The sequence below is a fragment of the Carassius auratus genome, chromosome 38 (assembly GCF_003368295.1).
Source record: "Carassius auratus strain Wakin chromosome 38, ASM336829v1, whole genome shotgun sequence".
NCBI classification, from domain to species: domain Eukaryota; kingdom Metazoa; phylum Chordata; class Actinopteri; order Cypriniformes; family Cyprinidae; genus Carassius; species Carassius auratus.
The window spans coordinates 8,049,662-8,062,103 of NC_039280.1; the positions used below are offsets into that span (position 1 = coordinate 8,049,662).

Consider the following 12,442-nt stretch of genomic DNA (forward strand, 5'->3'; position numbering starts at 1 on the left):
CGGCTTGTGATTGGTCTGTGAAGTGAGATAAAATAGACATGTGACGTTTTTTATCACGTGACTGTAGATGTTTACGTTTACAAAAGTCTCTTTTGGAACCGGTGGTATAAGAGCGGGACACATGAATTGACGGCCACGCTGGTGTCCAAGAGAGAGCAGAGGGGTTGTGGTTGTTCATAAGAGAAAACTAAACGGCAGAACATGTGGAAAAACGACGCAAACTGTAGCGTGCAGACGGGGAGCGAGTATGAGCCCATCGGAGAGGAAAGCAGACCGCTCTTAGCACAGGTAAATTACAGCCTGTCGTTTCCTGATTAACGTTACATTATTAAGAAGAAGAAGAAGAACAACAACAACAATTGTCAAGTTGTCCCTTTTATCAAATTAACATATTGCTAAGCTAAGCCTTAACATTAATTAACATCCCAGCTAGACGAAGTTGATTTGTATAGCACAGAATTTACAAAATATCCACAAAATAACAATAATAATAATACATTTTATTTATAATGCGCTTTTCTAGAACCCAAAGCGCTACAAACAAATATAATTCAAAAACTACAATAAATGCAATACAAAGTAAAAAGTATAAATCATAAAATACTTACATTATATTACATTATATTACAAATATTACAGTACAACACAGTAAAATATTACTGACAGTCCATAAAACCAATTTTAAAAAGATGAGTTTTTAACAGCTTCTTAAAACTGGCTATTGTTTGAGCCTCTCTAACAGCAATGGGAAGCGTGTTTCATAATAGTTACAAAGTGCTTTACCGAGGCATAAAAAAATAAATATTAGACATGTCACAGTAAATTAATGTACATCCAGTCTACACCAGTGTAAATTCTACATGCAGTGCTGTACTAGTATTTACAAATCAAATATATTTGGCGTTCCTCTAAAACCATAAAGCTGTGTTCTAATGTTTTCATTGGAAATGGAATAGTATGTGTTTTATGTCATCTTCTGCCTCATGCTTTCTAATAATTGTAACTTTATCACATGTTGATCTTATGCAGTTTCATTTTGTCTTTGCAAAGATTTCACTTCTCTTCGTGCTTTCAGTAACTTGATGACACAGTAATGAAATTCATTTTGGATACTTTTTCTATTGCATAACTTCTAGGATCATGTTGTTGCGTAATTCCTGGTCTGTTTATCTTCCTCACAGGGTGCTCAGGCTAGAGGTGCATCTTTCTGGTCTTCTGCCTTTAATCTGATGAATGCCATCATGGGTAGTGGCATCCTGGGTCTCTCTTATGCTATGGCCAATACAGGCATCATTGGATTCAGGTACACAAACGTGGTGTTTCTGATTCAATTCAAGTTCAACTGTGTTGACAACTTTTGTGGCATAATGTTGATTGCAACAGAAAATTGTTTTAATGCAACCCTCAGTTTTTAAAAGCAAAACTGTGGTTCCAGTAAGGTACTTGCATACTTTACACATAAACAGAGCCATGCAAAAATGTTTCATTCAACAGGCATTTTTACACAATGATAGAAGTGAATCTCGGAGAAGCTGAAATTGTTATTGCAACACAAACATTATTCCACAAACGCTTTCAATAGAGCTTCCCTAGTATTTGATACAGAACAGTAATTTAAGCTTGTTTTTTGTTTTGTTTTTTCCTCAGTATTCTGTTGCTGGTGGTCTCCAGTTTAGCTGCTTATTCTATCCATCTCCTGCTGCTCCTCTGTGACAAGACAGGTAATATCAACTCTCACTTTTGACTTCATTACCCTGCATAATCCTGTTGACCTTTCAGCTATGTTTATTTAAACCCTCACCAGGGTTATTATAGTTAACTAAAATGACTCCAATCTAAACTAAAAGTTAAACAAAACTGAAACTAACTATAAGCGCACTGAAAAAAATAAGTTACTGAAACTAAAATGAAAACGAATTTAAAATAATGGGGAAAAAATTATACTAGAATCTCAGTAATCCTAAAATAACACTTATTCTCAGAAACTCTACATCAGTTGAGAAATCTCTGCTGACAGACAGAGGAGTTTTAGGCAATTTGTTACACTGTGAAATGGCCTTTCATGATTATACATTATAACCAGGCCTCTTTATTGCATATGTTTTTGTGTGCTAGGCATCAACTCTTATGAAGCTCTTGGGGAGAGAGCGTTCAACAGACCTGGCAAGGTTGGTTAATATCACGGATCTAATATCCAGCTCACAATGCTTTATTTATCTGATTTTGTGTTTGTCTGAAGATTCCCTGCAGTTAAGCTGTATTGAAGCTCTGCAATATTTCATTTTGTTATATGAAAAACTGTGTCTGTGGTCATTATCATTATCTGTACTTGTCATAACTGAATACACTATAGAAGTAAAATGCACCTGTTTACTCCCATAAAGCGTGTGTTTCACTTGTTTTGAGCAGATTCTCGTGGCCTGTACTATTCTCATTCAGAACATTGGAGGTGAGGTTTTCACTTTCATTTGTATTTAATTGTTTATATGGTTAAAGTCATACTTCTTAACCTTTGGACTCTGAAATTAGAATTACTACAAACCCTGACACAGAGAGTCTCCCCTCTATTTTGTTTTCATGCTCTCAGTTTCAACATGTTTTATTGGGTGGATATATTACTTTTAACTTAGCAGGTTGGTCTGCAAACAACAGCGATACTAAAAAAAAAAAAAAAAAAGCGATTAATAATATAAATAAAAATCTGTCTTTTCTTTCTGTCTGCCTTTCTTTGAACACTGCTTCCTATTCACTGTGAACAGTAGTGAGTATTATGTGTGTTATGTGGTGTTTAGTAGCAGTAAAACTGAATTTTGTTTATCATTAATCTCCCAAACCTACTTGACATAAACTCCATCTCACTTTCACACTAGAATTTAGAGTGGCAACAACTGTGTGTTTGTGTGAGCGCAAGTGTTTTGCTGCAGTCAGGTTTTCAGTCTGGATACAAGCCAATCCTTTCATCAGCTGTCTGTTAATCATACGCGTATGTGTGTATATATGTGACCAAATGATATGAACTTGTGGCTGTTAGCATGTTAGTGTTAGTTTAGATTATGTTGACCCCAGAGGTTACTGTGTGTTTTTAAATAGACCGTGTGTTACTGTCCATGGAATGGTTTGAATTTTGTGCATTTGTTCTCCTTCTCTAGCCATGTCCACCTACTTGTTTATCTTGAAGTCTGAAATGCCTGCTGCCATCACCGGCTTCATGAGCACAGAGATTTCTGGGTAAATAAATATATCCCGCACCCTCACACTTCATTCTGATAATGTACAGTCAATGCAAGTTTTCAGCATCAAGTAATTTTTTTCTGTTCTTACTGTACTCACTGTACAGTATTAGCCAATCAGAACATATTTAATGTAAAAAAAAAAAAAAATTATATGATCAAAGAGCAGAAACAGAGTAACCAACAAAATGTCTTGTTTACAGTCAGTTGAGAGACAAAAAATCTGACTAAAATGGAAGATAAAATGCTATTTAATAGTTTAGTGTCAGTAAGATATTTTTAAAAACTTTTATTGAGCAAGGGTGCATTAAATTGACTAAAAGTGACAGCAAAAATAATTAGGATGTTGCTAAAGATTTATATATATAATAATTTATATATATAAGATATATTTTATATAAATGCTAACATATTGAGCAGCACAACATTTATAATCATAAATATAAATACTTGAGTAGCAAATCAGTATATTAGATTGATTTCTGAAGAATCATGTGACACTGAAGACTGGAGTAATGTGAAGAAAAATCAGCTTTGCATCACAGAAATAAATTACAGTTTAAAATGTATTAAAATAGTTTTTTGAACCGTATCTTTAATAAAACAATGCACAAAAGACTTCTTTTAAAACATTTAAAAATCTTACAGCCCCCAAAATTTGAATGGTGGTAGTAGTACATATGGTTTATCACAACAAATATTAATTACATATCACAAAATCGGAGGTGAAAAGTTTTACATCTTGAATTCATTGTTAGTCAAATTAGAAACCTGATTCAGGAAGAGAGATAGAAGGGCACTTTCACACCAGGTCATTCACTGACTGGCAGAAAAACACTCTTTCTCTGACTTCTCTGACTTTAAGCGAGTTTCTGAAAGAGAGTAAAGAGCAAATATTCCAGAGTAAAGAATGTAACGGTCATTATTTTATTAGCCGCTGTTCTGAGCCGTGGTTCAACTGTGCCCCGTCCCCACGCAGCTGGTTTGCATTAAAGGTCCGTTCATGTAAATCTCGCACATATGTTCCACCCAACGTGAGCTGTGCCTTCCCAAGATCCCCTTTACCAGCACAATTACTGTGACCAGACCCAGACACACACAAACATCTCTACTCCATCTCTCTGGGAGGAGCAAAAATCACAAAGCGGCCACAGTATAAACGCTTGAAACTTTAGTCATTTACTGTAAAATAACATTTTTCTTTCAGTGGAGTAATTTATCTTCATTTCTTCAAGTGGATCAGTTAGGCTGTCTAGTACCACCCTGTTGTTAAGACAGAACCACAGGAAATCAGCTCAAGATCTCTCTCACACACCAACCTGTTCAAGATTCCTTCTCCCAGTTCAAATACACATTCACATTTCTTTTGTGGAGATCATGATACATTTTTTTCAGGATTTTTTTTTTAAAGAATAGAAAGTTCAAAGAACTGCATTCACTTGAATTTTATTTTATTTATTTTTTTGGTAACAATGCAAATATAAGTATATAATAAAAGTATAAATGTCTTTCAAATATCTTACCGTTCCCAAACTTTAATTTATAATTATCATTTTAAATGTTTTTTTTCTTTACATTTGCACTTTTTTTATCTTATTAAAACAACTGAAATGAAACTCATCAAGAAATTTGTCTACACTGAGTTAGTGGAAGGAAATGGACTTGTAATGGACTTGTAACTTGAAATGGTCTCATTTCTCTCTTTAAATATTTTATTTTATTTTTCCTCAGTTTTATTAATGTAGGAAAATGAGCACTGATTCAGGAGTACTTGGACAGTGAGAGAGACTCTGAGGAGGAATTTCTAGCATTAGATGTGGGGATTTCCAGAATTGCAATGTTTTAAGGGTTGATTTGGGAAGCAGACAACTGATTTGTGATAGATATCACATCCATGGGTTTAAAACACTCAAGTATGGGGTCGGTAGAAATTGATACTTTTATCCAGCAAGAGTGGATTTAATTGATCAAAAAAGATAGTATAGGCATTTTAACAAAATATTTCTATTTCAAATTAGTGATGTTCTTTTGAGCTTTACATTCATCAAAAAATCCTGAAAAATGTACCATCATTTTGGCAGAAACACATTTTTTAACACTGTTTTCAACATTGATAGTAAAAAAAAATTTCTTAAGCAGCAAATCAGCATATTAGAAAGATTTATGAAGGGTCATCACAGGAACAAATTACATTAAAAATATAAATACTGTACATGAAAAGCAATAAAATAAAAAGTTATTTAAAATTATAATAACATTTCACAGTTGTACTGTTTTAATGTGTCTGATAAAAAAAAAAAGAATCGGTGAGTTTAAGAGACCAAAACAATAATCAAAAAAAAACGTACTTACTTTCTGATCAAATGCCATTTTCTTCATGCAATTTGTTTTCTGTCCTTAGAAAGTGGTTTGAGGATGGCGTTACACTATTGATTTTAGTGACTCTAATCGTAGTGTTGCCATTGGCTCTACTTCCTAAGATTGGTGAGTGACTGAATGTCAGTTTTTTTCTGTATTTCTGTAGTAATTCTGTACGTGTGAGAGAGTGTGTATCACTGCTTTCTATCTCCTCTTCAGGGTTCCTGGGATACACCAGCAGTCTCGCATTCATCTTCATGCTGTTCTTTACTGTAGTGGTAAGTTGTTTTTGTTCTCTTTCTTTCTCTCCCTCCCTCTCCATCTCTTTCCCATGTTGATGTTTTCATCTCTCACACAGGTGGTGGTGAAAAAATGGTCCATTCCCTGCCCTCTGCCAGTTAACTCTACTGTGAGCCTGGTAAAGACCACACACACACACCCTCACAGCCAGACCGCTTGCCCAAACACCCCACGTAATACCCAAAACAATTCGGGCAGCTCCAGAACAATTGAACATTTAGCTGCATTTATTTTTTTAAATTTAGCTACAGAACCTCCTCATAACTTTATAACTCCTTAAAAAAAGTCTTTATCACAACTGACTTAAGGCTAAAGGGTTGGTTTTCAAGTGTCAGATATTAGGTTTTATGTTTTATTTATTTTTGTAACTCTTCAGTTAATTTGTATGAAATGGTTTTAATGAAGTGAGAACATTATTTTTTTTTCAATTAAAGATGGGCTTAAAAATCCTTTAACACATTTTTGTTTTTATTTGTTTCTATATAGTTTAGTTAGTTATTTTTCCTATTGTTAACTTGTTTCTTATGACAAATATAGATGTGATAGCTGGCATGGTGCTAAGTTATAAACAAAGTCATTATTCTGAGATATTTTGTGCTGTCTGATTGGATCCAGTCTGTCAGAAACAGGATGTAGATTTTTTTTTAAATAAGGGAAGTGGTCTTTGACATCTTGAGCCAGTGGTCAAAGCCTTTATTTATAACAGTGTGCCGATGTTCAGCTGCATATAATGTGATCCCAGAGAGCATTTTTTTTTTCATTCTGTTGCTGTCCTGATTTAATTTTTAATCTTCATATTCACATTAATCTTCTTTTTCTATCCCCAGAGCTTAAATACCTCTGAATGCACCCCACAGATGTTTGTGATCTCTAGTAAGGTGAGTGTGTGTTTTTTCCTGAGAAAGCAGAGCTGTGTTATGATTTAAAGTCTGCCTTGCAGGACTATTAGAAACCCAAATATTAGTTGTAATATTATAGCATAACCGCACACACATCAGGAGGGTGAGAAATGACTGTGTGCGTGTGTTCATTACAGAGTGCTTATGCCGTCCCAACAATGGCTTTCTCCTTCCTGTGTCATACGGCAGTTTTACCTATTTACTGCGAGTTACACCGGTTAGTACACTCATTACTGTTCCTTCTGTGCATCTGCCACATATATAGCCTTATTATATGCATTTACGTATGTTTTTCAGACCCACCAAGCAGAGAATGCAGAGTGTGGCAAATGTCAGCATCTTTCTTAGTTTTGTGGTGTATCTGATCTCTGCCCTGTTTGGATACCTCACCTTCTATAGTAAGAACGTTGCTCAAGCTACACAGTCCCACAATGCAACACTTGACATGACCTTACATTTTTTGTTCCAGCAAAGGAGTTGGAAACAAAATACTAAGACTGAAACTAAAACCAAAAACATGAAGGAAATGTTCATTACTTGAAATTAAAATAAACATCAGCTGAAATAAAATAAAGCACATTTTATTTCAGCTAGCTGCCAAAGCAACATTTAAATTGTGTGATTAAAAAAAAAAAAATCAATGACAAGGAAGATAAATGAATTGATCTGATCGAATGTTCTTTATTCGCAGCACATGTGGAATCTGAGCTGTTGCTAGGATATGACACCTACCTACCGCGGGATGTTGTGGTGATGGTAGTGCGTCTTGCGATTTTATTGGCCGTTCTGTTCACTGTGCCGCTCATCCACTTCCCAGTAAGTCAAACGCCAGACTGTGAACTATTTAAGAAAGAAATTCAGAAAACACATCCTCTCTTCTTTTCTCTCAGGCACGTAAATCGCTGTTGATGTTATGCAGGGGAGAGAGGGAGTTCTCCTGGCTCTCTCATTCGCTTTCCTGTTTTTTCGTCCTCACTCTTGTGCTGCTGCTCGCTATTTTCATCCCTGACATTAGGAATGTCTTTGGTGTGGTGGGTGAGTGTGTGCCATACACTCAGTGTGTGTTTTACGGTTTAGTTCAATGTGTTTATGTGTGTGTCTGCATACCTTTTCTTGTGTGATTCTAGGTTCTACGACCTCCACATGTTTGCTGTTTGTGTATCCTGGAATGTTTTTTTTGAGAATCAGCTCCGAGCCAATCAGATCTCTCAATTCAGCAGGGGTATCTAAAGTCTTACATACATTCGATAACACATACAAAACTTCCTTTGCAGAAGACAGCTGATTTTGAGTGGATTTCTTACATTTTGTTTTATACACGACTGTTCAAATATGGGGTCAGTAAGATTCTTTTTTTTTAATGTTTTTGAAAGAAGTCTCACCGAGGCTGAATTTATTTGTATAAGAAAATACAGTAAAACATTAATATTGCGAAATATTGTTACAATTTAAAATGACTTTTTTGTATTTATATTTATTTTAAAATGTAAATTATTCCTGTGATGGCAAAGCTGAATTTTCAGCATCATTACTCCAGTCTTCAGTATCACATGATCCATTCTAATATGCTGATTTGGTGCTCAAGTAAAATTTCTAATTGTCCTCAATGTTTTAAAAAAAAGTTATAAACCATAATAAATAAATTTTTTCCAGGACTTTTAATTGAATAGGAAGATTAAAAGCATTTGTTTGAAATATCTTGTAACCTTTATACGTGTTTTCTATAATTTATAATCAATTAAATATATTTTTATGGAATACAGAGATTAGTTAAAAAAATAAAATTACTGTCCCCAAATCTTTGGACATTTTTAATGTCTGATTTGTTTTTCTTTGAAGGGTTTTTTTTTTTTTTTTTTTTTTTTGATATGTTTATATGTCAACTTGATATGTTGATTATTTTGTTGATACTATTTAGCTTTCTTTAGTTTTCTTCCCATAAGCATCTTTTCCAACATTCTCTTTTCTTTCTAGGCAGTGTTTCTGATGGTGATTGGTCTGGTTGTGGGTTTGCTGAGCCTATGTGTCATCATTGTCTCCTGGGTTCAAGGTCCTTGACCTTTGACATCATTATTGTGGGATGTATTGCAGAAGTTGTGAGCTCAACTCATCCTCCCCTGAAGAGAAAGCTTATTTTACAGGTGACACACCAGGCAGAGACTCTTTTCTGAACCAAATTAAGGGAATACCAATGAGATGAGCCTGTGGTCTTATGACAAATCTCATGTCCTCATAGCAATAGCACTTTATGACACTTGAATACTGAACAGAGGCACAATCAAATTCAGAATATCCAGCAGGGCACTAAAATGCATATTATGTGTGAGTGACAGAAGAGTTTGACTATCTTTGAACCAGATGGTGGCTGTCATCCATAGAAAAACACTTGGGACCAATGAATGAAGGAACTACACTGCCGATTTTACAGTAACTGAATGTGGGATATTAGTTTTATACAGATGTTTAATGAATTGGAAAAGCTGCTTGTCTGACTCAAAAAAAAAAAAAAAAAAAAAAAAAAAAAACGTTTGAAATTTCTGGACAGTTATTCTCCAACACACTAAAACCAAAGATTTTCTGTTTATTCAATTTAGAATTCAAAATGTTCCTTTTATTTTCTATATTTAAAAAAATTATAATACATTGGAAATATAAAAAAGTGTATTTTTTTGTACCATGGCAACCCTGTTTACATGTCCAAAAGGACAATTTTGATGTATTTTTATGTGTATTTCGATAAATAAAGGGAAATAAGAATTAAAACTGGTTTCTCACTGACTCGTGTACTGTGGCATCTGGAATGGAGTGATCCATGTTTAGTCTAAGAGATCCAAGCATTAGTGTGTGTTTTTGCTGGTTTGCACGTGAGAAAGATTGATAGGCTGATTTTTCTTCATTGATTTGGACAGAGGGTCCTCTGTATGTCAGATAATGGAAAACAAATGCTCTCTCTGTGTGTGTGTGTGTGTGTAGGCTCTGGCCTTTGCTCTCTCCTGCTGTTTCTAATATGCTGCATTAGCTTGAGAGGCCGCCCAATGTAAAGCAGTCTGTAACACAGATACACACAAACACAACCTTACATGTACTTTGTGAAATATGGTAGTTTTGTTATTCTTGAGGTGTGTAATTAAAGCAACATTCATCTTGTGGCTCAGGATAAGAAAAAAAAACTGTTTTGTTTTACATGGATCCCTTGACTGACATCACCAATCACATGATGAAACCATGGCAAAGTGTGATTTAGTGGATATTTTTTATAGTAGTGCAGAGGATTTCGTGTTTTTTTTTTTAAAGAAAGAAAAAACATCTTAGTAATTTGTCCAGACATTTTTTTTTAGTTCTTTTTAGAATTTTTATAATTCTTTTAAAAATAAAAATCATTACTGTAATACAGTATGTTATAGTAAGACAACCAAATGGATAAACCATATGAATGAATACAGTTTAAATAATATATCATTGTATTATTATTATTACTAATTTTTTACTAAATTATTATTTTTAATAATGAATAGAAAAATACGTTTTCAAAAATCATTTCTGGGCATTTTTAGTAAACATGTATGAAGAAAAAACCTTTAAAACAGAATTTCATGCTAAGTTTAAATGAGTGGAAAATGAGATTCCCTGCTCTTGGGTATAAGGCAAGAGTTATGTCTCTTTTCAGCCTTAATTCAGGCCTGCAGTGATAGTTTTACCTTTGGACCACAGTCCACATTCACACAGACCAACAGAAACATCTGCTGACGGTTAACCGCTGCCTACAGAAGGTGATTTTGCTGTATGTCTGTCTGATTTCTTTCATGCCAATTGGCCCTTTCATTCTGACATCTGCTTTTTTCCCCTGGACTACTTTTTTTTTGCATCTCTGTTCTTCTCCTTCCTCCTGAATTGATTTTCATGCTCGATCAGTGACCGTGCTCTCTGTGTCACAGACATTCAGTAAATTATTCTGAAGACTCTGTTAGGAAGATACAAACACATATTTAATCAAACACACTACTTTACTTACCTCTATAGTGACAATCGTAGAGTGTTCTCTATTATTATTATTATTTTTTTTTTTTGGTCGTTCTCTCTGCTCTCTAAAACCTCTAATTCTGCTCTGACGCCTGGTCGGAGCTGAGACCACATCACATCTGGAGTTGATTTTACTCAAACACACACACACTTACCCTGCCCTGTGCCACACACTTTCTCCTATGCTTTAAAACTGTCCTGTCCTCTCTGCTCGCTCTCCCTGTCACTCTTTTTTAAACTCGTCTCTACAAACACTCACTCCATCATTCACTCTCTATTTCTTTCTCTGATTTTTGTTTTTCTTCTTTTACGCCCTCCTGCCGCAGCTGTTGCCATTCCCAAACACTGAGTAATAATACCAGCCAGAAAACACGCACTCACACACACTTTGGCCTTTCACCCATAAATACCTCACCCACATCTCAACGAGTCGCACGGCCTGACAGAGTAGCAGCAGTTCAATAAGTGAGTAACTGTGTATGTGTGTGTTTGTGTGTGTGTGTGTATAAATGAGATTTGGGAATACATTTCAAACTGTATATGGGAGCTGAATTTGACCATGTGTATTAAAGCAAGGATGCATTAAATTGATCAAAAGTGACAGTAAAAACATTCATAATGATACATTTTTTAAAAAGGTTTCTATTTCAGTTAAATGCTGTTCTTTTGAACTTTATGTTCATCAAATTATCCTGATAAAAGCACACACACACACACACACACACACTTTCTCACTTGCAAGCATCAAAAATATTGCTAGTTCTACTATGGTTTATGGTATGCTGCCTTGTGACCAGACACAAAAACACCAGAGGCCCACTATACACACACATGTCCTGAAATGCACATTTACTGTGTTCTGAACACATACTCACACACTGGATAACTCAGAGTGCATGAACTGCCAGATTTCAATAAGATCTCTGTGACCAGAACAGTTCTGCTCGTCAAAAAAGCCCGAGTTTAAACTCTCCCACACTGCGCTCCAGGTGAAAAGGGCAGTTCTTTAATGAAGACTCAGGAGGGGGCTAACCATGAAGAACATTATAGGTGATTTGGTGCTGAATACATGTTTTAATACTGCTTCATACCACAAAAAGAGAGAGAGAGAGAGAGAGAGAGAGAGAGAGAGAGAGAGAGAGAGAGAAATGCTGAGAAGGGCATGACAGCTGGAACAACAAAGTCAGAGGATAACTTATGGCAACACTACAAAGCCATCCATTAGGAACTGGACATGTACTGTACGTTTGAAAAATAAAAGTAGGCCTTATGGTTAAATAATTAAAGCTGCAGTAATGTTGAGCATTAGCTCCTCCTGCTGGCTAAGACTGGTGCTACACCAGAATCACCACCAAAGCTGACCATCCCATAGAACAGTTCATCACCTAAGGTCTGAGATTCACCATATCACCATAAGACCACTGACACCGGACAGAGAAGAGTGTTTGGAGTCTTCTCTTTGAATTTACACCAGCTGGAAAAGAGATAGAGAGGGGTCAAAGGTCACATCTGAAACCAGTGAGCCTTTCATCTCATGACTTTATAAATCTGGAGTAACTCAATCAGAGCCCACACATACTCAACCCATTTTGTTTATATATATATATATATATATATATATATATATATATATAT

General features: G+C 35.2%; 1 protein-coding gene across 1 annotated transcript; it reads left to right on the forward strand.

Moving 5' to 3' along the window:
* The first annotated feature begins 63 nt into the window (after positions 1–63).
* slc38a6 (solute carrier family 38 member 6) lies at positions 64–9,343 on the forward strand. Its single transcript, XM_026223805.1, has 16 exons — positions 64–288; positions 1,182–1,303; positions 1,648–1,721; positions 2,116–2,168; positions 2,410–2,449; positions 3,150–3,228; positions 5,632–5,714; positions 5,808–5,866; positions 5,947–6,006; positions 6,716–6,766; positions 6,925–7,004; positions 7,085–7,185; positions 7,479–7,603; positions 7,678–7,822; positions 7,915–8,009; positions 8,762–9,343. The coding sequence occupies exons 1-16, from the start codon at positions 202–204 to the stop codon at positions 8,843–8,845; spliced, it is 1,338 nt and encodes a 445-aa protein (XP_026079590.1). The 5' UTR covers positions 64–201; the 3' UTR covers positions 8,846–9,343.
* The last annotated feature ends 3,099 nt before the right edge of the window (positions 9,344–12,442 follow it).